A 25,899-nucleotide genomic window follows, 5' to 3' on the forward strand; every position below is an offset into this window, starting at 1 on the left:
TCTAATGGGCAAATAATGAGCAGACCTTATGGATGAGCACACTGCACCGGGACTCGCAACAGAATACTCACACAAAACACTATTATTCTAGTGGCAAAGTTTGTAAACACACATCTCGGAGATGATCGGAGGCAGAGGAGATATTCATCAGCACCGTAATTGATTCTCTGTTTGGGGTAAACTACCCATGTTTATTCAATCTTAAAGCTGTTTCTCATTATAATTCCGCAGGCGGAGAGTGTGATGTAAAGTTGGAGGGAAATGCCGAGAAAAAGACAGACACACACACACACACACACAAGGAATGCATTCATACAAACACACACACACACACACACACACACACACACACACACACACACACAAACAGGGGTGCTGGAGAGCCTAGCAGTTATATCGCGTACTACAGATTGGCACAGGAATGATTCCTAAAACTCGGAAGTGAGTTAGCATTTTAGCGCCATGGGTTCTAAACTCAGTCAATAAGGATTGTGAATGTGTTTGTGGTTAGACGCCTGAAGTAAGGTCTGTGGTTAACACAAGCTTAAGAGACGTTGACGTTTTGTTAGACGAGATAAAATACGTTAGCTAAGACCCCCACTTGCGAATTTTAAAGTTTTCACATGTCCTTAAAACGGTGGTTGCTAACAAGTGGCTAAATGAGACTACAGCGGTTGTCATGGAGACATTAAACGTCATCACCCTCTCTCACTAATCCTCCTTACAGCCTCTAGTCATGTTTTTCAGTGCTCTTGTAAATATTAGGTTAATAAACAACTTATTAAGCTCGCTAGCTTTTCAGAACTGCTGATTAGATCGATGAAGCATAACGGTCGTGTAGTTAGCTTGTTAGCTTGTAGCATAATGTTAGCTTTTTACTTCTCTCGGCTGCATTAGCTCTTCAAAGTTCATATAAAAGGATGTTCATCTGTAAAGACTATCCAGCTGAACAAAACAGCTAAACATCAGAAACGTGTGTTTGACACAGAGCTTATTTTTTGCAATGATCCAAAAAAGGTGATTTGAACCCACGGCGAAGCTACTTCCAGGATGGCCTACAAAAATACACCATCACTTTTCCAGCCTCTAGTCCTCGTTGCAGCTGCAGTGGGTTCAAATTCAAGCTCGGCCCTTTGCTGCATGTCTCCCCTCAACATCACCTGTCTCTCTTCCGATCCCATAAAGGAGAAATACGCATAAGCCTCCAGTCTGCATTTCTATTTCTCACATATGATACTCAAACACGCACACACACACACACACTAACCGAGGCGACAAATAGGTCTCCGATTTTCTCGCAGCTGTCCCATTCTGCCACACGTGAAGCCAAAGCGATCTGGAACATGGAGTGGCACTGCGTGATCTCCCTGACGCGGTAAAATATGGGCCGAATCTTCCTCGGACTCAGGATGCGAGGATCGGCTTCCATCAGTGGTCTGTGGTATTCCTGGAGAGATTGTGAGAGAAAATCTGTTTTTTTATTCCTGTTGATAATGTGCTTTATATGTGTGTGTGTGGGTGGATGGGTGCTTAAGATGAATCAGCAGACCACCTTTCATAAGCTTCTCTTCTTTTCAGCCACAAAAAAGACAATAAAAGGGGGTAACAGACAAATGTGCTTTGAATCGAGGAAAATGAGGAAATGAAGCCTGGAAACGCACCAATCTGAAGGATTCAACCATGAATGAAAAAAATAAAAGCATTAGCTGCCAGCAAACATGCTCAGAACTCAAGGTGACTTGTAATCATAAAAGCTGGAATAATAACGGCAAAGAAGAAGGAAAAAAAAACACAGCTCCCAGCAGAGCTGCAGATGCAAAAAAGCATCGTGGTGAAAGAGGCATTGATTGATTCTTCAGTGAGCAGTCGTGTGGATATTAGCAAGGCCTACAGAAATGAGTTGGAGGGCTCTTTGTGGACAGTATCCTTTGTGGAAGCAAGTAAACATGACTTCTTTGAACACAAACATGTTGAAGGGGGGATAAATATTGTGTTTGCGTCAAATATTGATCATGAAAAACACCACTTAACTCCATAAATTAATCCAAGTGAGCAGCAGAGTTGTTTCTTTTTTTTGTTTGTTTGTTTGTTTGTTTGCTGTTGTCGATGTCGTGCAGGTCTTATCTTTGCAAAAGATTCATCATCAGAAGCCTACAGCATACAGTACAGGGCGGCCCGAAATGAACAACAGTGCAATCTGTTACTGAAGCGATAATGAAAGAAAAGACGCGTCTATGTGTCGCAGCGCTTGTGGCCTTTCATCTGTTCATGTCGTCTGTCTGAAGACGCCACATTAAGCACTCGGCTGGACTCTTTGAATAACAAGAGACTTTTTTTTTTTTTTTAAAGAGACCAAAATCCTCGCAGAATATCACACGCAATCATGTCAGCCGACAACAAAAGGCAGCGCATTACACCTCGACGACGGAGGCAGATTTTTGCGACGCGACTAAGGCCCGCCATTGATTACAAGAGATTCGGTGCTTCTCTTATTTTTCTGTGATGAGGAGATAACGAGTCTCCTTTTTTTGCCACTGAAAAGGGAGATTAAAGAGGAGAGGCTGCACCCCATCCTGTGCACACCTGACAGCGCCTCTCTCTCTCTCTCTCTCTTTGCATCAGCAACAACGCCACAGCGCTGAGGATGGCTGTTTTATCAGGATTATTTATGCTGAGACACCTCGGTAATGTGATGGATATCGCCTCTTCTCTTTCGCAGCGTCATTTGTAACAGTTCAAATGGAGAAGATATTGCATGTGGCAGGGGAGGACGGTGGGGACCAAACAGCTCACCTGCATGATTCTCCTCAGGGACTCCAGGTAGCTCCGCTCGCTCTGAATGATGGAGCCGAGGATATGGCGCCTGACAACCTGCAGCAGACAACAGACCAGTCAGGGAAATGTAGCACTAAGAGGAGATGATGGGGCGGCAGTGTGCGGTGTGCTCTCAGTTAAGCATGCGGCAGGTTGATGGATTGCCCTGTAATCATGCGTTTGTCACAGGAGGAAAAGACTCAAAGACGGAGTCAGGGCGTCTGAACGAGGCCTCAATCTGAGAAGTGGATAGGGGGATACAATATGATATGAAAGCTGCCTTTCCTGCTGTTCTGTTTTTGTTCATTTCTTTTCTTTTGGTTTGTCAAACAGGATACAGAGAATCGAGTACACGGCGATGTAAAATACTGAAATAACAAATGGACATATTTAACATGACAGCCTGAAGCCATTATCCAGAGGCGGCTGGGTGGAGAAAATGTTCACATAAATGAAGCAGCTGTTTGGAATTTTTATTTTGTGTCACTTCAGGATGAAAACAGAGGCTGTTGTGAAGATGCTCTGACCGGCATGTTAATGTGTAAACGGGTTTGAGCTTGGACAGCCTCTCTGAAAGTTTACAGCGCAGCTCACACCGACACATGAACACCACCCTGAAGGCGGAAGGCTGCAGTGTAAACGTGCTAACTCATCCATTCACACACATTCATACACCGCAGACGAAGCAGCGGGAGCAACTTGGGGGTTGAGTGTCCAAGGAAGCTCGGGATCGAACCCCTAACCATTTTTATGTAATTAAACCGTTATGGGGCACTCATTGAAATACTATGAATATTCAACCTCAGAGTTTTATCGGGGGACGTAACAGAACCTTATTTCTGTTAAAAACATTTTTCAAAAAAATGTCACTTCATGTAGAAAAATAAACACTGACGGAGTTACCATATTTGGTTCTAATGCCACAATAGCAGGATGAGTGACGTAGGGTGCTCTCTTCTGATTGGCTGAGTGAGGATGACATGCTTCTCGACCTTACTGAGGTGCAGCACGGCGGCCATATGCAATGTGTAGAACGGAAATTACCAAAAATAGTCACCTGCCCTATGAAGGATTAACTTCTTGTTATTTTTGCTTTATTTTCTTCGTTAACTGTTTTTACACCAAAACAAATTCCTCGTATGTGTAGATGTAAAAGTAAAAAAACGATTCTGACTGATTCATCTGGTTGAGAGACGGCTGACTCCTCCATTGATCCACAGCCTGATCGTGAGTGACAAGTTCATCATATTTCATTCCCCTCTACCTTCCTGCTTCCTTCCATAATTCACCACGGACTTAACATCTCTGGTGATGACTTGTTTCGGTAGCAAGTAAAAGAAGAAAGCGTTTATTCTTTGAGATACTTTTGGAGCTATTTAAGGACATACAGTATCTGTTTGCAGGATGCGTTGCAAATAAAGGACTGTGTCTATTTGTGGCAATGAAAGATCATGCTGCACCTGGTGGCTGGTCAGGCCCTCGGGCATGGGGCTCAGCTGGGGGGGCGGATGCTTCTCTTCTGACACAGCCACGTCCAGGTACCCAGCGTCGTCCTCCTCTTCTGCGCTCGTTCAGAAAAACGACGGAGGGGGGGGGAGGAAAAAAAAGTAGCAGAGAGGTAGAGAAAAAAAAGAGAGAGAGAGAAAGTGTACGTGTTAGACAAAACGAGACAAAGAGGGAACAACAGAGAGGCAGCTTTCAGATCTCACTGCGAGCTGGAGACACACTGCGACACACGTATAAGTATATTACCTCTAAAATATAAAGAGGCTGCTATACTGCTCAGAGGAAGAGAACAGAGAGACAAAAGAAAAGAGAAACTTTCAGTATCTCTGCAGGAGTGGAGGAGGCGCTCAGACGTGAGTCTGCCAGAACTCCACTCGAACACGTCCTCGTCTCTACGCTGGCACGAAGATATTTAACAGTCTCTAAACACAAGAAAAAAAACATCCCCACTTCATCTGTTACCATAATGATACCACAGGCTTCCATCGTTCCAATTAAAGACTTTGGAATGATAACAGAGGATTGGTGGGGAAAGAAATACAATGCCGTGCAGATTTCCCTCGATCAACACCTAAAAATAGCAGCACTGGCCTCTTTACCTCTTTGTGATGCCTCGCAGATTTGTCGCAGGCATTGGTTCGGTATCCATTCTCCATTAATGGATGCTAATCTCACGCTGTTGTCGGGCATGGCTTTCTATAACATAACCGGCATCACACAGCATGAGACGTTCATCCATCTCTTTCTCACGCGTTCAATAACGCTGTTCTTCTTAAGAAGCCCAGAAAGACTTTTTCTGTCTGTTTTTATAGTGTTTAAGATCAGAGAGGTCTATTGGGGGTTTTTTTCCCCCCTGAAGGGACTTGTTGAAAGAAAAGTCAGACTTTCCTCAGGATCTGTCTTCAACACAACTCTGGCTTGGCTCGTTTTATTCAGAAGAAGCTGCCTAACTGTGAGGCCCGACTTCACAGAAAATCATCACGAATAAAAAAAAATAGGACGACTTTCATCCGTGGGAAAAAAAAAAAAAAAAAAAAGCCAGCTGACCAACATTTTCAAAAAGTTTTTAAAACTGCCCTGTGTTACCCAGTTGGTCTTTTTTCTGCAGGAAGTGAACTTTTCGCATGACGGCTATTTTGGTCTTTTCGAGCCCATCCTTCGTCCCGCTCCTCGCCGCCTTCATAAGCTGCTGGACCTGGTTGGAAGGAGAACACAGAGACATGGAGGGAGCGTTAGAGAGAAAGTGTCACGCTTTGGGGAGATTTGATAACCTACTCCTCCAGAGAGAGAGAGAGAGAGAGACGGCGAGGAGTGGCGCTCAGTGGGCTCATCATGAATCTCACCATCTGCGACTCCCTGCGGGTCCCTGTGCAGCCTCTCATCTGAGTCTGTGAGCATATCATGGGGAGATTATGGTGACGGAGTGAGCTCCACGTCTGAGTAACAGAGCTCAGTGTGGGAGAATTCAGTTGACCGCAAACTCCACCCTGAGCATCACAGAGGCCCTGCAACCAGACTCCCCGGGCCCAGAATACACCCAGGGTGGCAGTATTTTTAAATGATGCTACTTCAGGAAAGTAGGTCATTAATTGGGAGCAGGCTGCGCTGGTGTTTATGGAAGTAAATATGCAGAATATTACTTAATAATTCATGTGTCCCATGAATGCGTCACGATATTAAACCAAGCGGGAGAGAGAGAGAGAGAGAGAGAGAGAGAGAGAGAGAGAGAGACTGACAGAGCGTCTCAAAGCACAGTCACAGTCCAAAGGAAAGCCGGGGAAAGGATGGTGCAGAGAGTCGGTGAAGGCTTTGAGTCAGCGGAGGATGTAACACGGCTTCATCCCTGTCAACGGTTTCAGCGACTCTCATGACTTCACTTCATTCAAGTATCCAGATTTAATATCCAGGGTTAATATGACGATCTAACGCCTCAGACCTGTCAGACTCAGCCACTCCCACCTGTCTGTCTGTCTGTCTGTCTGTTTCTGTCTGTTTCTGTCTGTCTGTCTGTCTGTCTCTCTGTCTGTCTGTCTGTCTGTCTGTCTGTCTGTTTCTGTCTGTCTCTCTGTCTGTCTGTCTGTCTGTCTGTCTGTCTGTCTGTCTGTCTGTCTGTCTGTCTGTCTGTTTCTGTCTGTCTGTCTGTCTGTCTGTCTGTTTCTGTCTGTCTGTTTCTGTCTGTCTGTCTGTCTGTCTGTTTCTGTCTGTCTGTCTGTCTGTCTGTTTCTGTCTGTCTGTCTGTCTGTCTGTCTGTTTCTGTCTGTCTGTTTCTGTCTGTCTGTCTGTCTGTCTGTTTCTGTCTCTCTGTCTGTCTGTCTGTCTGTCTTTGTCCATGTGAATATGTTTGATTATTTTATGTGTTCTCCACGTACTCTTTGACCTCGTGGGTATTCTCGACCTGCCTGAGCTTCATATTCCTTTAACTCGATTTGTTCGTCTGGGCTTGTAGCCTTGAATCTATTTTTGTGAGTGAATACTTTGTTGACCATGCGCTTGGGTTTCTTTTACCATTGAACTTTGACATACAGCTGCAGCTGATCTTCAGTCTGTCAGTGCTTTCACACTGATACATGAAAAACATCAGCTTGTCTTTAACGTCTGAACGCTTTGCACAGCGTCTAAACCGGACTGAAGGGGGCGCTGTTTGCTTCTACACAATGTGTTTGTGTTATTTATGAGCACGCTTGCTGATGTGTCTGACAGAGTGGAGACAGCACCGTGGTTGCAGGAGGATAGACTATCTGAAACTATTGCAGAGCGGCTCTGTATGAATCCCTCTTGTTAAGAATTTAAACAAGTCAATGGAAGTGGATGTGTATTTCTAGAAAAGACTTTTGTTTGACACGTTAATGTTAACGGGGGGGGGGGGGTTTGTGTTATTGATGGGCAGGCTGCTAATGTGTCTGAGAGACAGCTTCAGGCTTTTTCAGACCAGCAGCAGTAAAGACTATTTGAAACCGTTGCATCACGCTGAAGTTGCCCTCTAACCAGCTTCTTAAGACCCGAGCATCTGATTTTGAAAACATACAGCCCGTATCAAAGTCAGCCCGGCCCCTTTAATGAGAGCTGCGACAGCCACGCCTCCATGCTAGGCTGAGAAGGAGCGCTTTGCAAAGACGTGGAGGGACAACATCAGGAGCAGCATCTTGTTCACCTTGTTCGACGATCACTGGTCAGAAAAGACCTGATTGATGTTTTTTTTTTTCTTACCTGTCTGATCCTTAAAGTTTGGCTCATATTAGACAGCAGATCGTACGCTTGTCTTAATGTAAGCTTTAAAATGACCACAAACCGCATATTTCCATTTACCGCCAGTCATTTTAGAGAGACTGCTTGGGAAGACCAAAACACCCAGATGGGTTGCTTTCATCCATGAGTGATTGTCTAACACAGCACGGGGTGTTTTACACTACTTTCTAACATAATAAGACAAAGTTTCTGACTCAGTGTGTGTCAATCACAAAACAAATATTGATCAAAAACACAAAAAATTGTGAGAGAATTGAAGTGAAGTGAATCAAATGTTGGGTGATTTCAAAGAGCCCTCCGTACTGCGACGTTCACGTGCTGCTGGAGGTTATACCTTGACGTCATAGTTGTGCTTGCCAGACAGCCTCATGGCCAGTTCACGTTTGGTCTTGGCACACCGTTCCCTCAGGCGAGACACTTCAGGGGAGCGCTACAGGTGTGGGACGGGGGACAGGCGAGGCGAGGCAGGAAGAGGAGCAGGGGGGGAGGGTGGGCAGGTCACATTTAGCCACGAAAAGAGCAGAGGGAGATAAAAGAAGGGAAGAGGAAATAAGAGGGAGGGTAAAAAAAAAAAATGGAAAAGGCGAAACAAGCAAAAGCATTTTTGGGAGTTAATCACAAGCAAAGAGCGTGAGGGTTTGCAGTGTTTGTGTGTGAGACTAATGGACACTGATTTATGGAAGGATGGGAGGACCGGGTGCAGATATTAAAGAAGTGAACTCTTCTGCAGCTCTCCCAGGCTGCTCGAATTAAGTGGAGAAGTGAAGAAGAGGAGGACTTCAGGTACACTCCGGTGGAAAGTTAATCGGGTGAGACTAATTAAAAACAATGTGTTTTTGATGAGGGCTGTGCTGAAAGTGTTGCCGGGCCCTAATAGTCAAGGTCTCTTCATTAATTGTCCGACCGGTTGCAGCAGCTGAAGCCCTCCTCCTGCTGCTCAGCGCTCTGGGGACGAGCGTGCCGAGAAAACTTTGGGGGGTTTTGCTTTAACGGAAACTACCTGAGCAACTCATTTGGAAAATAAAATCTTATTCCTTATGCTTTCTGCCTCCACTAAAAGCTTTGATTTAACTCTCTATTAGTCTGGGATTACAATGAAATGACTCCTAATAAAAAATATCTTTAATATGTACAAATATCTATACATTAATAATGATGCAACTCGTAAAAAAAAAAAAAAAAAATCCTTCTCCATGAGGATGACTCAAAAGTTTCCCTGTGCTGGCTCTGGCGCATGCCGGTTAAAGTCTGGGAATGCAGCAGGGTGTGAATGTGCACACAGTGCCATCATGTGGAGGGAAGACAGCGTGGAGCAGTGCTGCACTGGAGTGATGAGCAGCATCCTTGGCAGAGAGGAGGCGAGGAGATCTGAGGCTCTTCAAACAGAAATGCCTCTTGTTTACGTTCCTCTCACAATCAAAGTATAAATCCTGGGCAGCCTGTTATTCCTGCTCTTTATAGTTTCCTTCCAGTTGTAGACATAAATTAAGACCGCGACGCTTTGAGGTGGAGGGGATGAAATATTCGACTTAATTGTTTTTGGGGTTTTTTAAGAGCTGGAAAGTGATGAGAGGAAGCAGCACGAGGCATTCATGGACTCGTAAAATGCAGTACTACCTTGCTCCGTGTCGGTCGCTTGGTCTCGTTATCGGACTGCTCGTCATAGCTCTCAAACTCACTGGAGCTCCATCCATTGTCTGCATCCGCTGGAGCGCTGTCTCTCTGAACGTCCTCATAGATCAAATCTGCTCCAAACATAAAAAAAGATATTACACATCAGAAGCTTCACTTTTCTTTTTTTTTTTTTTCTTCTTCACGAGGGTTAGTAAACATCCATTAATTCTGTCACGGCGACTCACCCTCGTCAGGAGAGACGGGGTCCTCGCTTGGAACGTCATCATAGATCACCTCCGAAGCCTCCGGCGTCGTCTGTGGCTCGGCTTCAGCTGGCAAACAAAAAGGAGCGACAACAAGGTAAACAAACAGTGTTCTCAAATGGAACCAGTGTGGCTCCTGTCTTCTATCTTCTTTTTTCTTTTTGATAGCTGCACCACCTGCTGATAAATCATCCTTTAGCATTTCTCTGGGAAAAAAAAAAAGGACAGCACAAACAGAAAGCTGCACACACACACACACACACACACACACACACACACCTTTAAAGTACATGGCCTGAATCCTTTTCGCAGCACAGAAAGATGAAAGACAAAACGTTGGGTCTTCTCGCCTTGTGGAATTTACACAGCCTGTGAATATTTACGCACTTATCCTATCATTTGCATTTAAAGGTCTTCTGCCCCAGGGCCGTCTGACATATGGCTTTGTGCATGTTTCCATAATGGGCTTGGACCATGCGAAGCAACATGATTGTATCCGGCTCGTTTGAGCTATTGACCCGTTCAATCTCCACACTCGACAGGATTTGTCATTAAGTGCTTTCAAAGTGTTTCAGCCTAATTTAGCTCGGTGAGGCTTATTGATTTGGTTTTAAACTGTGATTTGTCTGCAACACTTTCTTTTTAAGCCTTGAACAGCAGCAATCACTTGTTTTCAATTAATCTGACTGGAGATGTGTAATCTGCCAAGGATTATGCAGCAGTCTCAAAAAAAAAAAAAAAAAATCTGAAATAACCTTGGACACGATCCAGGAGATGAACAAAGAGCAACTCGTTTTTTCACCCAAAGAGGATTAGCTTCACAAACCTTCTCTCCAGCTTGCTCACTTTCCCTGCGCTCGTGCATTCAGAGAGGATTGAGAACAGAGAAGAAAACAACTGGATTTGGGATATCAGCCCGACTATCGGCATATCTGCAAAAGTGGTAGGGCCTCCGGGGAACGCGGCTTGTTATTTCAAACGTCGTAAACCAGAAGTTTCCTGCTGGGTTTCTCACTTTCATGGAACTTTTTCTTCGGAGCGACTCGATGATATTCAAGAAAAACAAATCATCCGAAGGTCACGCTGGCACTACTGTCAATCAAAAACACACTGACATTTGATCGCAGCTTCTTAAACGTGTCTTTGAAAAAACAAGGGGAAAAAAAAAAAAACAGCCCAGTGTGTCATGACCACAACTGAGGAAATGATGTGATTACTTACTGACAAACAGGAAACACTAATTTATTGATAATAATCGGATCAAATAGCAGCGGTCAGACTAAACTCTGCAGTCATCCTCAAACTACAGATCCTTCGATTACTTGGGAAAAATTAAGTGATCTTGTTTACGTTCAACATGTCCTTCTCATAGGTTAGTATAGCCATGCCCATATTTGGCAGCTCACATCTGTTCTGAAGTGTCTAATTAAAAAACCATGAAGTGGGTTTTGAATATGACTCTCTTTATTGTTTAATGCTATGACTTTAGTCTCTTCTCCAGACCCCACTTAGCTTGTGTATCAGGTTTAAGTTACTCACTCATAGACGTGTCAGGAAGGCTTCTAGATTCTGCACCATAGACTGTAAGTGTTAATGGGCCAACCATGAGTGACGTCAGCCGCCTGATACAGAAGGATGACGGAGCAGCAGCAGCCATGCAGTCAGTCCAACCTGATGACAGGCTGAGAGCTGAGGCAGGTTTGTACATCACGCCGGCCTGAGCGCCAATTAGACAACTATCGTTTTTTAATCAGGCTGTAAACACGTTCATTTCTGGCTTTTTTTATTTATTTTTTTTAACTGTGTTGCGTCTGTGAGTGTCCTTAAGAAGACACTCAACAAATCGGACAGAATTTGCACTTCGGCATCGGCTTCAGTTTTGAACACCGAGAGATGCCGCTTGTCGTCGAGCTGACTTTGAGTCGAGGGAGCATTAAGCTCATGTTCCAAGGTGTCAGTGAACAATGAACAGAGCAAAACGTCCGTCTGCACATTCAGCCGTTCGTTCCTACTCAGCGGGTGCATGCACAATTAAGACGCCTGCAGGTGCCTCGGTTGGAAGCTTAAACGTTGAACTGTAAAGCCACAGATAGATCATTGTCGTATGTTTCTGCTGAAGATCAATAAACAGATAGGATTCATGAATCGTGTCTGAAGTCTGCTTCCATTATCCTCTTCCTTTTATGATGAGGTGAGATGCCTATGAAGGAGGTCTAATGTCGTTTTTAGTACTTAATCATTTTAAAAAAATATTATAAACATTCAAATTAATGGCGGAGTTCTGTGTGAAAATACATCAAAAGACTGGGACATTAAAAAAAGAAGAAGAAGAAGAAGAGGGAGCTGTGCAGCAGTGCAGGGCTCCTTTACATCTCTCATTTTCTGAGCCACCTTCAAATAACAGCAGCACTGCTGACGGAGCCGAAATCCAAAAGCAATTTTCCCTCATGGAAATGGTTCTCTATTGATCCTCATCCTGAATTAATTGGATTCATGTCATGTCTGTGTGGAAATCAAATCATGGCAGGGAATGTGTGTGTATTGTGTCAGTGTGTGAATGGAGCGTGTGCACATTAGTCTGTACATGTGTGTGTCTGGACTCTCTCACAGTACAAATCAATGACCCATAAGAAGACCACGGGCCTGCAATAAGGTGTTCTTGTCCCCTCTGATCAAGGTCAGGAGACGCAACGAGCAGCGCTAACACAATACTGGAACACTGGTTTATGTTGCCAATGTCATCAAGCCGGGCTGCACGGTTCTGTTTACGCAGCTCTGGAGGTCCAATTGGTTTTCTATGGGATCTGTCTGCCATGTGAACACGATAACACACAGCAGGAATGAGCCCGAATCCCGAGGCGAGCTTACACGTAGGTTTAATCTTTTCCCTCTCAAATTGAACTCTTGATCTACAATAGAAGGTGCATCACTTCGCTGTCAATATAACTTAGTCCTGTACCTTCAGAGATATCCCTTGAGCCGGTGCTTTCCTTCAGGAGTTTTTCGCCGCGCTCTCCTGAATCAGCCGACGTGTCCGCAGGAAGCGCCCGGAGCTCTTCTCCTCCCTCGCACGGAGCCGAGGCAGCGGGCCGCGCTGCTCCTTCTGCTGCTGCCGAGGCCCTGGAAGGTACCCAAATGTTAGCACAGTAAAAACTAACAGTGAGTGCTGCGTGCCTCATTAAGAGTTGATTTCAAAAGGGAGGAAAAGAACGGGGGCTGGAGGTGGGGGTCGAAATAGTTGTTCGCTATCGGAGCATGCAAACGAACCCTCCCTGAAGTCAGACAGAACACAGGCTGCAGCTGTCAAGTTATCGTCATATTTGTGAGGGAACTTATCCGGAGGCAGGAGCGCAGTTTGTGTTGAAGGTGGGCAGCTGTGCATATTCATGAGTGACTCCTGGAGAAGGCTGTGACTTCCCCTTTTGTTTGTCTTTCACATTGAAAAGTAAGCAGAGGTGCGTTCAAAAACAACGAGCAGAGTCGAATGAATTTTTCAGAGGATGGAAGAAGTGATTACTTTTTGAAGTTGGTCTGATTCGTAAGTACAGTCCAGGCCCGCTTCTGTTACTCCCAACTCGTCAAACAAACAGGCTGATCAGCTACCCGGTTCTTCATCCAGCACCACTTCTGGAGCTTCTCGCCTGATTTGAACCTCTGCCGTGGGCGTACGCTGTCATGAGCACTGCGTACTTGTGCACTGATGTGGCACTTGAGCTCTTAGAGCACTATTCTCTTCTGACTACTCCAACTGTTTAACACTGCAGGTCACACCTACACGTTCACACACTGATGGAAGAGGTTGTTCTACTTTTTTTTGATTCTATGCTGCTGCTGCTGCAACTCCCAAACTTCCCCATAAAGTTACATCTTAAATGATCTTATGTGAAGCGACGATCAGAAATAAGTAATCCCGTTCAACAAAGCAGCGGGAGCACTTCACTTTGCTGCTGTAGCTGGGGGAATCGAACCCTCAATCCACTCCGCACCCACTGAGCCACGGGAGTCAGCCTGGCTCTGCACGCTCTGCCTTCAAGCTCCACACTTTCTACGCTTGATGATGGTGTGCAGGAAACCATGGCAACGGAAACCAGGCGTGCACTCAGTTCAACTGGGAGCTGATTTGGCATTCCAGCATTTTCCATCTGCAGAATTTGGAATATCGAGGGGGAAAATGTTGGATATGCTACCGAGCGGACCAATCACAGAGCAAGCTGTCTGTCTCAATATCAGGAGTCAGGTTTGTTAGTGGCCGTCGGTACGAGTTGTTCTTCTCACTAGTGTGACGTACACTTCTGCTCGTCCCAACAGATTAAGATCAAACTGGAAGTGGAAGTTGGTCAAGTTTCACTTGTTCTCCAATCTTGTTTTTATTTAACTTTTTACTTATCGCACATTTAGATTTTATTAGTGTAAATATTATTCATCTTATTTTACCTCGTTGTTACCGTACCTTATGTTATCTACTGTGACCTTACTCGACTGCATTGCACCGTGGGGAGGGGGAAACGTAATTTCGATTTCACCGTAAACTTTGAAACCTTGAAGCTTAACACCTGCTCGGGTGAAAGCAGGACTGGAGAGACATGTAGAGCAGCAGCTGATGTTTTTAACACGTCTTTAACTCATCTTCACGAGACACCAAGTGTGTGTCATTAAACTCCACAGACTGACTTTACCCACCGTGTGGATCGGGGAGTCATGAATAACTCGGAGATTTGATGCTATATTTTTCTCTTTACTTTATTTAAACAGCACTTAGCCGAAGGAAAAAAGATCCGGCACACAAAGCCTCCATGACTGTCTCCCATTAAAATGTATTTTAAAGCAGCGGAGGAGTCGAATGGAGAAAAACCTTTTCAAAACATCTTCCATCACCCAAACAACACATTTAGAGTCGAGGACAGCTCAGCGTTTCAGAGCGCGTCTCTTTTTTTCGTCTTCACTGGCCCTTAAAGGCCGGTTCACACGGCAGGATATTAAAATAGTCGGCCGATTTCCCAAACTTGAGAGACCACGCACATGGCGATAAATAATCGGAGGTTTTACAGTTTCGGTCGTACAGTGTGTGGTGTGCGGCCACACGGCAACATCAACACGCCACAACACGAACCGATTTCACTCGCGAACGTCCCCCGATCAGACGGGAAATCTCGCAAAACCTCTCGAGATCAAACGTGATTCCAGAGTCAACAAACGGACGAAGAGGATGTAACAGGGATCGTTTGTGCTGTTTTTATCTGAAAAAACACGTTTTAAAAAGAGGCGTCGGTCAAAGGAGTGGAGACGACGGGAGCATGAGCTGTACTTGCTACATGTTGATATGGAGGTGAGTAGTTGTTTTGCTACCGGTGTTTTCTCTACTACGTCACCTCGCTTTCTGATTGGCTACGCGTCACAGTCAACAGGCTCGTGCTGGTTTTCTCCTCGGGGGGGAAACACCACACATGATGAGAGATCGGGCCAAAACAATCCAACATGTTGAATATCCCCGATTTGAGATCGGAGCGGTCCCGACATTCTTCCGACCAGACGAAAACGGTTTGAACACACCACACACGGCAGGATGATCTTATAAGATTATCTTATGATGATCGGGGCGTCCTTAAGATTATCGGAAGGGGAGAATCGGGGCCAAAATCGGCGTAATTATCCTGCCATGTGAACTAGGCATTAGTCACCAGGCCTTCTGTAAACAATACAATACTTTACTTTGTCTGCCTCTTCTTCCATCTCCCCCATCCCATCCTCAAGCCCCGGGCAGATCAGCAGATGGCTGTTCTATCATGAGTCCGGGTCTGCAGAAGATTTCTGCCTGTTAAAAAGGGAAGTTTTTTCTTTTCTTGCCACACTATGACGGATTCATCCGAACCCTTGGAATTTGGTTCCCTTCCTGCTTTTTGTAAACATAACAACGAAGACGCTCTGTTTACCTGCGCTTTTGGCATGTTAACAGACAAACAGTAAGGTCCTCCACCTGCTGCTGTTTGATAAGTGTGTTGAGATAAGCAGCAGAGGAGGATGGGCTGGACGATGCTTTTTATAAATGATACAGAAGTCAAAGCGTGAACTTATGAAGAATCACTTAGGGGCCTTTTTTAAATGAATTATCTGCAACAAGTTCCTTTTTCACGACTTCTTCAGCTGAAGGTGGGAGAAGTTGCTCTGATCTACTCGTTCATAATAACTTTCACAAGGCCGTATACGTGTATAAGCACATCTGAAAAAAAAAATAAAAAAATCACACAGCTCGTTATGAGAGCTACCTAACCTGCCCCTGAGCACTGTCAAATCATAATCTGTCATGCCCGAGGCTTACCATAATCACTGCCTGGCTTTTTGAATGAAAACACGCTCTGAACAAGCTATTAAAACCAGGCTCTGACATCACAGGGGAAAATCTTGTTGACACAGCTATCACATGGCCCGTGTTGATGCTGCCAGTAAGGGATTGTCCTCCCCCTCATGACTGATAATATGACAGCTTCCAGCGTGTAGGAGAGCCCCATCCGCACTAATTAAATCCCTCCCTCAGCTAAAAGGCCTCAGTAAATGTTTGCGATGCCAGCAGCAGACACACAGGGACGGGGGGCAGGAACACAGTGTGCACAAAAAGCTGTAAGCGGAAACTTTTTAGGAGGAGTCTGACTCTGCATTAACGCCGGTAAGAGAAGAACACTATCTGTATTCAAGCATCTTGCGAGTCATTATCTTTGCTTGTAAGGCGCAGCAGCAGGTGAGTGGTGAGTGGTGCGTTCGGAGTCAGGCAGAAAGGCATGCATGCGTGCACACAGCAGACAAGGATCAACAAATAACAGTGGGGAGTTTGCAGCATCTGTTTACACAAAAACAGAATACAGATAGGTAAGAAGCACAACATGGCGAATCATTTCGATAGTGTCCATCACAAGAGCACAGAACCTGCAGTGATTGTTAAATTCCTCAAACAGTCTGGGTCTTTACAAAACTAGTCCCATGGTGTTAGAGGTCAAGTTTCCTCCACTGTGCTGAATCCCGACTTGAAAGGATTGATTCCTCTATCCAAATGACTGGACTCCACTCAAACACTTCCTTCTGTCTTGGTTTCAGTTTAAATGACAAAAAAAAAACCTTTGAAAGACAACAAACTACGACAGAAAAAATAATACTTCATATGTGCTTTAACACAAACAACAAACAGCTCCAACATCCAAACATAAACAAACGCTAAATATATGTCCTCATTAATTCAACCCAACTTTAACTATACTGCCTTCTAACAACCTTTTAAATTCATATTTTTACAGATTGTAATGTTTCTGCTTTTTAAGACATATTTATTGTTTTTTAATCAAAGAAATATCCTATATTTATGTTTTGTAAATGTGACAACGACATGCTCATTCAGTCAGTCAATCCAAGTTTATCAACAGCGCAAACAAACACTAAACCTATAGAGGCACGCGATCACTGCTGAGACAAACAAACAAAGACTGCGCGTGCACGAGCCTGCACAGTGTAATCCAAGCTAGCAAACAGTCTTGTAAACTTTTTAAAGTTCAGCATTTTACCGGCTGCCTCTTTGGATTTGTAGATTTATCAGTCGTCTTAGTTCCCTGCAGGTCTCCCTCTCTTCCTCTCTGATGCTGCGTGTCGTGTGTATGTGCGCGCGCGCGCGCGCGTATGTGTGCGTCATTCAAATCTACTAATTGAACTCGTCATTTACCCCTAAAATGAATTTATTGTTTAATTTAAGCTTTGACTTCACATATAAGCTGCTACTAGAGTTATGGAAGAATGTTTTGTGTACCATATATACTCTAATAAGAATAATTAAATAGATTTTTGCAAGTTATTAATTGATTTAAAATCTCAGAAGAATATCGATTTTTTTCCCACCTCTATTATTTATACACAACATCAAAAAAAGACCTACTGTACACAACTTTCCAGCTTGTATTATTGACAGGATCCCTGAAAACATAGTACGTCTATCCAAAAGAAAATGTTTTCTGTTTTTATTTATGATTAATAATCCAGACAAATGTGTGCAGGGATTCTTCTCACTCCCCCAGATCAGGAGTAAACACTTTGAGGAGCCACGTGGGGGAAAAGATCTGCATCACAGCTAATACTTTCAAAAGTACTGAGAGGAAGAATTATATTTACAAAGTCTGGTTCAAGAGCTCCTCTTCCTAAATGGCCTTACTGGATATATAGCCCCAAGTTAGAAACAGCGCTATAATCCAGGCCTTTCAGATTCAACCTCTCAAAGTCTGTCTGGAAAAATGTCTGCTGCTGCCTCTTTCCACTTTGACTCGCTCGGAGGCTGAGCGTTTGTCTTTTCAACGTGCTCATTAAAAGTTGTTTTTTTAATCCTTTCCGACTTAGACGTAGCATAATAAGTGCAAGTGTTATTGTGGTAGTGCTGATGCCGTGCTTCCCGTTTAATAAACGTCCGCGGCTAATCTAAGAGTTAAAGCACAACATGTTACATCATATTAACTAATCGCTGTGTGCAGCCGTGTCAAACTGCACAAAGCTGGCAAGAATAAAGAATATCTGCGCCGCTGTATTCTCTATGATGCCGGATCATTCGTCTCAATCTGAAGAACAAAAACGATCTCAAACCCACATGACAGCCCAAATAAAGAGCTATTTGTCAACACATTACGGACGATAAACTGATCTGTTGTCATTAAAACTGCCTTTTGTGGAAAGAGAGCGGCGCCAGAACAATGGCGATATACGCAGCTCGTCTGCCTGCCTGCTCGCGCTCGTGTCAGCCGTGAGTGATTCCAGCACAGCAGCTATTGATCTAGGCATATCTTTGCACGCCCCCCCTTCACAACTTATCTGTGCCTTTAAGCCTCAGTGACTCATATAGCTCAAGGAGAGAAGCAGGAATCATTTTTCAATGCAAATGACGCAGCCTGGGGGCGAAGAACAGCCTAAAGCGGAAGCTGCACTGAATGCAAATCTCACACATCCATCTGTTCTCATCCCCTTCAGCTACTGTGCCAGGGCACTTCTACCTGCCAGAGCTCGACTTGTTGTGCCCTCTGGTTTCTCTTGAGCATCTTTATATCTGCACCAGCATTGTGCCAGCCATACTGATGGAGCTCTGTTGGTCCTCGAGGTCATGAATCTCCTCCATAAACAAACCGCACACTCTTCGCTCCCAGGATGAATTCGGGCCCTGCTGCGCAGAGTTCTCGTCTGTACTTTCACAGACTCCAATTAGCAGCACAAAGACGATTGTTGGTTCAGGCCCTCTTGTTGTACGTTTAATGCTTTTTACAGTATCGCCTTTTCTCATTCTTTCCCAGCACATCCAGCTGAGGTGAGTGCAACGAGGTGAGGGGGGGTCTCCAAAAACAAGCCGACGTGCGATTAAAAAAGAAAAAAAAGAAAAAAGTGTTTTGTAAGCTGCATTGGAGAAGTCGTTCCCGAAGTACAGAAAAGTTGTGTAAAGCTGCAAAAAGGCAGGAAAAGGTGAAGTGAAACCGAACACACAGAGGACGGTGACGGCCTCTAAGGTCAGAGCGCTGTGTGTGTGTGTGTGTGTGTGTGTGTGTGTGTGTGTGTGTGTGTGTGTGTGTGCGCTTAAAACAGACACGTTCAAACCGCGTTGTCGTGGCAACCATTGCGCTTGTCTTTATTTTATTTTATTTTTTATTGCCGGGGCTTTGCGCCACGCATTTAATGAAAACTATCTTTCAAGTGGGGCAAAAATAAAGGACAGTAAGTTAAACACTGGTGCACTGTGCACACTCACAGGAGAGAGTGAGCTGTAACCAGCTCACTGTACGTGCTGTCATTGTAGCTTTAAAGAAAAAGGTCCTCTTTTCTGCAATAACCATCTCAAAGTAATGCTGATATAATATCAGTGCTGACAGATCTGGTCAATGTGCTGACAGTCTTAACTCCTCGACGGTGGAAAGTGCTGCTGATAGTTCTTCTTTAAAAGGCAGACTATTGACTGAACTGAAGTGGAAATGTGCACTCAGCAGAAATCTCCCAGCAGGAGAAATTGCCAAGACCTCAAGGTGGCTCGATTGCACACAAACACACATATTTGCAGCCATTTGTGAAACCACACACACACACGCACACACACACACACACACACACACACACACACACACACAGAAACAGAAACAGAAAGACAAATGCAGTCGGCTCTTTTCAGCACAGGAAAAGTCCACTGTCAGACGAGGTCTCTGAGCACACTTCCCCACAGTACAATGGATGCACAGGTGTGTGTGTGTGTGTGGGGGGGGGGGGGGGGGGGGGGGGGGTCACATTTTTAGCAGAAACATGATTGTAGGGCTGCAACCAGTTTTGTCTCTCACTGCAAAATATGCGAATAAATAAAAGAGCCCAGGAGTGCCGAGTCCCGATGGGCGTCTTCAGGTTGGAAGACAGACTGTTAGTGCAACGTGTCCAATGTGCAGCATCCACAACATCAGATTCAGAGCGCTTTGCACCGGTGCAAACTGTTGCTAGGCTACGTCTCTTTTTGGCGTCTCAGTCTGGGACTTTGGCGGACTCTGGATTTTAAATCAAGGAGAGTCAAGACCACAACTGAAAGTCTATTTTTACACGTCATGTCTGTGGTTAGAAGGAAAACGCCTCTTGCTTAAAGAACATATAACATTTTAATTTTTACTTCCTGTGTTCACAACCTTCCTGGTCTAAGTGAGTGACGCCCGCTGCAGACAATATGAGGATTTTTCAGTAATAAGTTTGATCTTGGTCTTGACTCGGTCTCGATCTCTAAGGTCTTGTCTTGGTCTCGGAGCACCCTGCGTCTCAGTTACTTTGAGTAGCCTACAAAACATTAGCTTGTACGCAAGTGCTTAAACCGTTACATCCGACTGTCTCAAGGAAAAAATGTCCAAGAATGAGCAGCATTCACCAAAAACATACCACATGACAATCCCATGCTGAGCTCTATTAATTGCTCAGATTTGATCATGACTTTTATTTTGAAAAATCAGATAAAATCTAAAGAAGTTTTTTTTTTGTAAGTTTTGTCTCTTGTCTGTCTGCTTGTTGTCCTTCGTCGTACTGCTATGTTTTCTTCTGGCCTTTTATTATGTACTATTTCTATTTTTTATTGTTATTACTATTATTTATTTTTTGATTACATTCATTTATTTTACAGTTCACATGTGTTTTTTTTTTCTTTTGATGCGTTCTTTCCCTCACATCTAATGTTCAGTCATTTCTGTTTCTTCCTACGATGGATGTTTTGGTTCAAATGTGGTGTTGTGCCATCTAATTGCAATGTTCACATGCATCCAAGAAAATTCAATAAAAATAATTAAAAAGAAAATTTAAAAAAATCTCAAGAAGTTAAACCAACAGGGGAGCCATGTAAACAGAAAGGTGTGATACGGTGTCAGGTGGTCCAAACTGTAGAAGGAACAACAGATCAGCTCATAACTCTCCCACAGCGTTACACTGAGCTAGAAACCATACTTCAGTGTTTGTTCTGTTTGTTTGATACTGACTGATGAGCTTCTGATTACCTACAGCATTTTATGAGACGGCTGTCAGAGAGGAGCTTTGTTCAGATCTTAAGCATCCTTTGTTCAAACCCTCTATCTGAGGCCGCGTGTCGGCTCTGTAGGTGACTTTGACTGTCGACCTCCCTGCGGAGCAGACGAGAAAACAGTCGCCTTTAGAGGAATCAATAAGCTATCACATTATCCTTTTACTGTGCGGAGGCCCTGAAGCAAGCTGTCTTCTTGATTATATGAAAGATGCACTGGGCTGCAGTCCTTTTATTTATACACCTCCTCAGCCAGGAGTGTTCAGACTCCACTCCGTTCGCTGCTAATGGTTCCGTCAGCGTTTCCAGCTTGTTGTCTTTTTGATAAACTCCACAAGGTGTAAGATGTCACTTCACTGCCTGTTTACGTCTTTCATCGAAAAATACAAGAGACCAAAGGATGCGTAACCATGACAACACACTTTTTTTCTTTTTTTTTTACTACTTTTGTTGTTATTGCTCCTTGATCCGAGCGTTAGTTCCACCTGCGGCGCTAAGTGGCGAACTATTAGCTCCCTACTGCGCTCATTGGATGATTTACTTTTTAATCAAAGTAAAACAGTGTTTAATGTCAAGATGCTCCACAGGCAAATGTGGAATTTTAGGATTTTAAAGGCTGTGGCTGTTTGTCAATCAATAAATATATAATTATTTAAAAAAAAAAAAAATGTTGTTATGTTTGTACAGCGCCGATTCATAACAAGTGTTATCTCGAGACACTGTGCAAAAAGAGCATGTGGGATCATTTGCAGGAAGGTTTTCGCGTTTGCATTCCTGCTCTGCACGCTACCTCGCGGCTGGCGTGGAGGTCGGAGCAGGCAAAGCATGGATGAGGATGGGGAGGTGGTTGTGGGGACGACAAAGTCTGGCGTCAGGCGTCGGTTGGTAGTGTTATACAGTCAGGGACGTCGGGTCGTAGTAGTGCCTGAGGTTGTACAGTATCGGGACGTTTCGGTATCGGGAACTTCTCTCAACCTGAAGGTCGGGGGCGGAGACCGACTACCCGACGAGCTGGCGTAAGGATATGGCAACACATAAAGAGAATTTGGACTGTAGTACCCATTTTAAACACTAGGTGTCAGAGTTACATACGGCTCCTTTAAACTATCAAATGGGAGGATAAACATTTTGAAAAACATTTACAGGAGCAGGTTGTCAAAAGTTTGCAGGTTGAAAGCACCTTTCAGCACTGTTATGCACACTCACAGTCATTCAGGCCGATGTGAAAGCTGCTGAGGTCAAAGGTCAAACTCATTTGTGTACCACTAGGAATGTAAAATATGTGTTTGGTCCCACTGTCACTCCTTCAGCAGCAAAGATTAAGATTAAAGTGAAGACACGATCACTCAGAGAAAATCGCCTCAGTGGGTGATTCATAGATGTGCAGATCTTTGAATTTATCCCACGATCCATAAAGCTCAAGTGAAGACGAATGAAACGCCGTTTGTGCTCCAAGACGCACTAAAACACGGACATTTAAAAAACTTAACAGCGGCAGATGTCCCAGCTCATTAAGCACGCACACATTTCACAGTCAGCACTTTACATTTGGATTATTTCCTCCGTTAAAAATAGTCAAAGGCGGGGCATTTTTAATTGTCACAGCACGAACGCAACTCATAAAAGTTGTTGTTGTGACTGCACTCATTTAGGCGTCCTGGTTTATATTCTCTCTTTTGCTTTAATGCTGCCTCACTGTTATGGCTTCGAGGGACCGTTAACGAAATCAAGACATCAATTTTCTTAGTTACACCTGTCTTTCTTCGCTGCGATAAAAAGTTAAAATGCTCGCAGTATAAAAGATCTATTGTGTCTGTAAGGAGACGGGGCGGATCATTCTTCTTAAAATGTCACTACCCGGTGCTCCGAGCATAAAAATATCTCGCTTTATTTTTCTCCATCCACCTCGACGGTGTTGCAGAGGTAGGATAAATCTTCGAGACAGTAATGTTCATTTTTAAGCCGAGAAAAATCAACAGTTTCTTTACCTTCGCATTTATACGGGATAAATGTGTTTCTTGTGATTGGGTGAGCCGACTTTTTTTTTTTAAATTGAATTCATCCAAACAAACACAGCATAAAAGAGTTAAAGCTTATGAGCTTATGGGGTAATCAAATCACACCGTGTGCATCGTCGTGAGTAAGATAGCATCAGAGAGCCACTGTGAATGTGACGCCACATCTGGAGTCTAAATGTACATATAGATGTTGTGCAACATCACAGTGTCTGACAGCACCACTGCAGGGGGGGCGGGGGCGGGAGAGACATTATCTCAGACATAATAACATCACATTGATGACATTATACATAACACGATAACAACACCCATTTGGTAATTTTCTCCAGACTGAGGCAGGAATAAGAGGAAACTTACCAGCAGGGGGATGACTCACTGACTGGAACATCTGTGGACATGAAGAAAACAGCAACCATGAGACAAACTCCTCCAACACAAAGTATGGACTTCCTTCTTTTCTTTTCTTTTTTTTTTAATGACTTTGCAACTTTGTTGTTTAGTGATTTTTAAAAATGATCTATTTTAATGTTTCTTTTTTTTTTTTTTCTTGATGCATCTGAAGCCCTTTGAATGTGCTGGAAATGAACTCCACTTGACTTGGATCAAAATAAGCCTGATGATCATTTATGTACTCGCTCTGCCAGCTGGTTAGTGGTTTGTCTTAACTATGAGAAACAGGACGTCTTCAGTTCAGAAACTTTCACTCATCTTGCAGGTGGAAACACACACTTAAGCATCCATTGCAGTCTCCCTGCACAGAAGTGCTCACACGCGCAGGCAACCAAAGCCTGAGTGACATCAGCCATCTGTTCCTGCAGGGGGCGCCGGAGGCTGATCAGCGGCAGCCGTCATGCTGGACATCCTGTCTCAGCCTAACTTTCAGTCAACCTATCAGCAGGCTGAGAGCTGGAGCTGGGGCGGGTTTTAAACCTCTTGATGAACCGTTACCTTTCAATCAGGTCGGTTAAATGCCTAACTATGGATAACACGTATCGCTCAGAAAAATCCCCCCCTCTCAGACAAATAATGTTTTTTTGTACAAGACTGTACACATGTTAAATATGAGATTTTTTGAACGTGGCGGGTATACGACTCCCAGCCTCCAGTGGACACTCACAGAACTGCAGTTTGTCGCCTTGGCTTTATTTGTCAACACGGAAGACATGTATCCAAAACATGTCTTACCGTAAAGAACTTAGTCATGGAGAAATACACAGGAACAGCTTTGTCCATAAAATGTCAGAAAAGAGTAGAATCAGAGTTTCCTAAAACTTGAAATGATAAAGAGGTGGCATGTTTGTATGAATCTGTAGCCCTGATGTACAGTATGAAAGGCTTTAGACGCTAACCCCTCTGGGCGCATCAGACCTCCTCAGTAGCTTCTAAGTTGGATCACTGAAAAACAGCAGAGGGACGAGTTTTTTTCAACAATGTTCAAAACATGTCTCATGAGTGCAGCACTCACTGCATCTACTGACTGACTGTTAAACTATCTGTGTTGACAAATCACAGAATCCTCATCACCTGTTGCTTGAAAATTAAAAAAGTTTGCAATGTTTGGGACATCTTAAAACATCTAAAAAAAAATAAAAAAAAGTCACAGATGTACTCTCACAGAGAACACATGAAAGGAAGCTGCTGTTCATTTCCTTTGCTTGCCACCGTGTAAAAAAAAAAAAAAAAAAAAGCGCCATCTGACGAGGGATCTGAATCTCAGCTGCTCTCAACTCTGGATTACATAACAAACCTCCTCTACACACTTTTATCAACACCCAGAAGTCTCCCTACACATCTCCACAGCCCACTTAACGGATTACCACACACACACTTGGTGAAGAAAAAGCTTTTTTAATTAAGTGCTAATCGCTCCACTTTGTCCCACAGACCTTCTCCAAGACCTAAATCTCCCTCTTTACCTAGCCGTGTAATTACTAGTGTCTGTTTGGCAACGTTAGCCAGGTGGTGAATAGATCATACTTACATCTGCATAACTTCATCCAATTAGGGGCTAAGTTAACTGTGCCCGCCTGTCTGCCTGAGGAGATCATTAAATCCTGCTAAAAGGAGATTAAAACAACACACAACCGGCTGAAGCCCCTCAAACAGTGAAGGGCTTTTCAGGAACTGACCGACTCGAGAGGAAACAAATCCATTTCCATTCAAAGTAATTCCATTTTTTAATGAGCTTCTCATCAAAAGTACATTCATGCTCATGAGGGTCTTTAATGTTACGCCAAAGACTTTTTTGTTTACTAAATTAAAATCTTCTTCTACATAAAATGCATTACCTCCAGGAGAAAGTGCTGCTGCATCCTTGGTGGCATTCCCCTCCTGTCCAGCAGGGGGCGGAGTTTTTACTGCTTGTTTTCCATCAGTGCCTGTTTGTGGTAAACTGTCCGTTTGTGGTTTGTCCTCCTTTTCTGAGGAGGCACACTCGACCGTGTCAGAGCTCATCCCTTTACCGTCCTCCTGATTTTTCTCCTCATCTGTCGTGTCGTCAAAGGAAAACGCTTCCCCCTGCTCCTCATCTTCCTCCTCTTCCTCCTCTTTTGGCGGTTGCTGAGGCGTCACAGTAGACATAATCCCTGAAAGAGAGACATTTTCAGGTGTAAGTAATTCATTTATTACACAACATGTCACATGAAGGGAACAACTGTAATGTCAAAATGATTCACAACACAATGGAAACAAAGCTGGGTGAAGAAGAAGATAAGGAGACTGAAGGCTTCAAGAACAGAATAATACCTGAACTGATGACAGGGGGAGTTAAGACTTTTTTTTTTTTAGGGATTTGCAACCCTTGAAATATTGCCCTTCTCCCAATGAAAAAGATTTATAAAAAACAGGATTTCACATCAGGTTGGAACCATTTTCCCCTCTCCTGAATCTGAGAATAAGATGC

At 44.0% G+C, this 25,899-nt stretch overlaps 1 protein-coding gene across 3 annotated transcripts in view; it reads right to left on the reverse strand.

The window, feature by feature from the left end:
* Positions 1–25,899, reverse strand: part of arhgef10la (Rho guanine nucleotide exchange factor (GEF) 10-like a) — a 136,533-nt gene that overhangs the window by 100,705 nt on the left and 9,929 nt on the right. For 2 of the 3 annotated variants that reach the window (XM_079341945.1, XM_079341944.1), the window contains exons 2-11: positions 25,286–25,582; positions 23,355–23,385; positions 12,403–12,563; positions 9,426–9,512; positions 9,184–9,311; positions 7,901–7,996; positions 5,407–5,515; positions 4,275–4,375; positions 2,794–2,871; positions 1,268–1,447 (exon numbers count right to left, since the gene is read on the reverse strand). In XM_079341945.1, coding sequence (XP_079198071.1) covers positions 1,268–1,447; positions 2,794–2,871; positions 4,275–4,375; positions 5,407–5,515; positions 7,901–7,996; positions 9,184–9,311; positions 9,426–9,512; positions 12,403–12,563; positions 23,355–23,385; positions 25,286–25,577 — 1,263 coding nt within the window. In that variant the 5' untranslated portion in view covers positions 25,578–25,582. The remainder of the gene's footprint in view (positions 1–1,267; positions 1,448–2,793; positions 2,872–4,274; positions 4,376–5,406; positions 5,516–7,900; positions 7,997–9,183; positions 9,312–9,425; positions 9,513–12,402; positions 12,564–23,354; positions 23,386–25,285; positions 25,583–25,899) is intronic. The other variant, XM_079341946.1, reaches the window with a different exon arrangement.

The sequence above is a fragment of the Symphodus melops genome (genome assembly GCF_947650265.1).
Source record: "Symphodus melops genome assembly, chromosome: 4".
Taxonomy (NCBI): domain Eukaryota; kingdom Metazoa; phylum Chordata; class Actinopteri; order Labriformes; family Labridae; genus Symphodus; species Symphodus melops.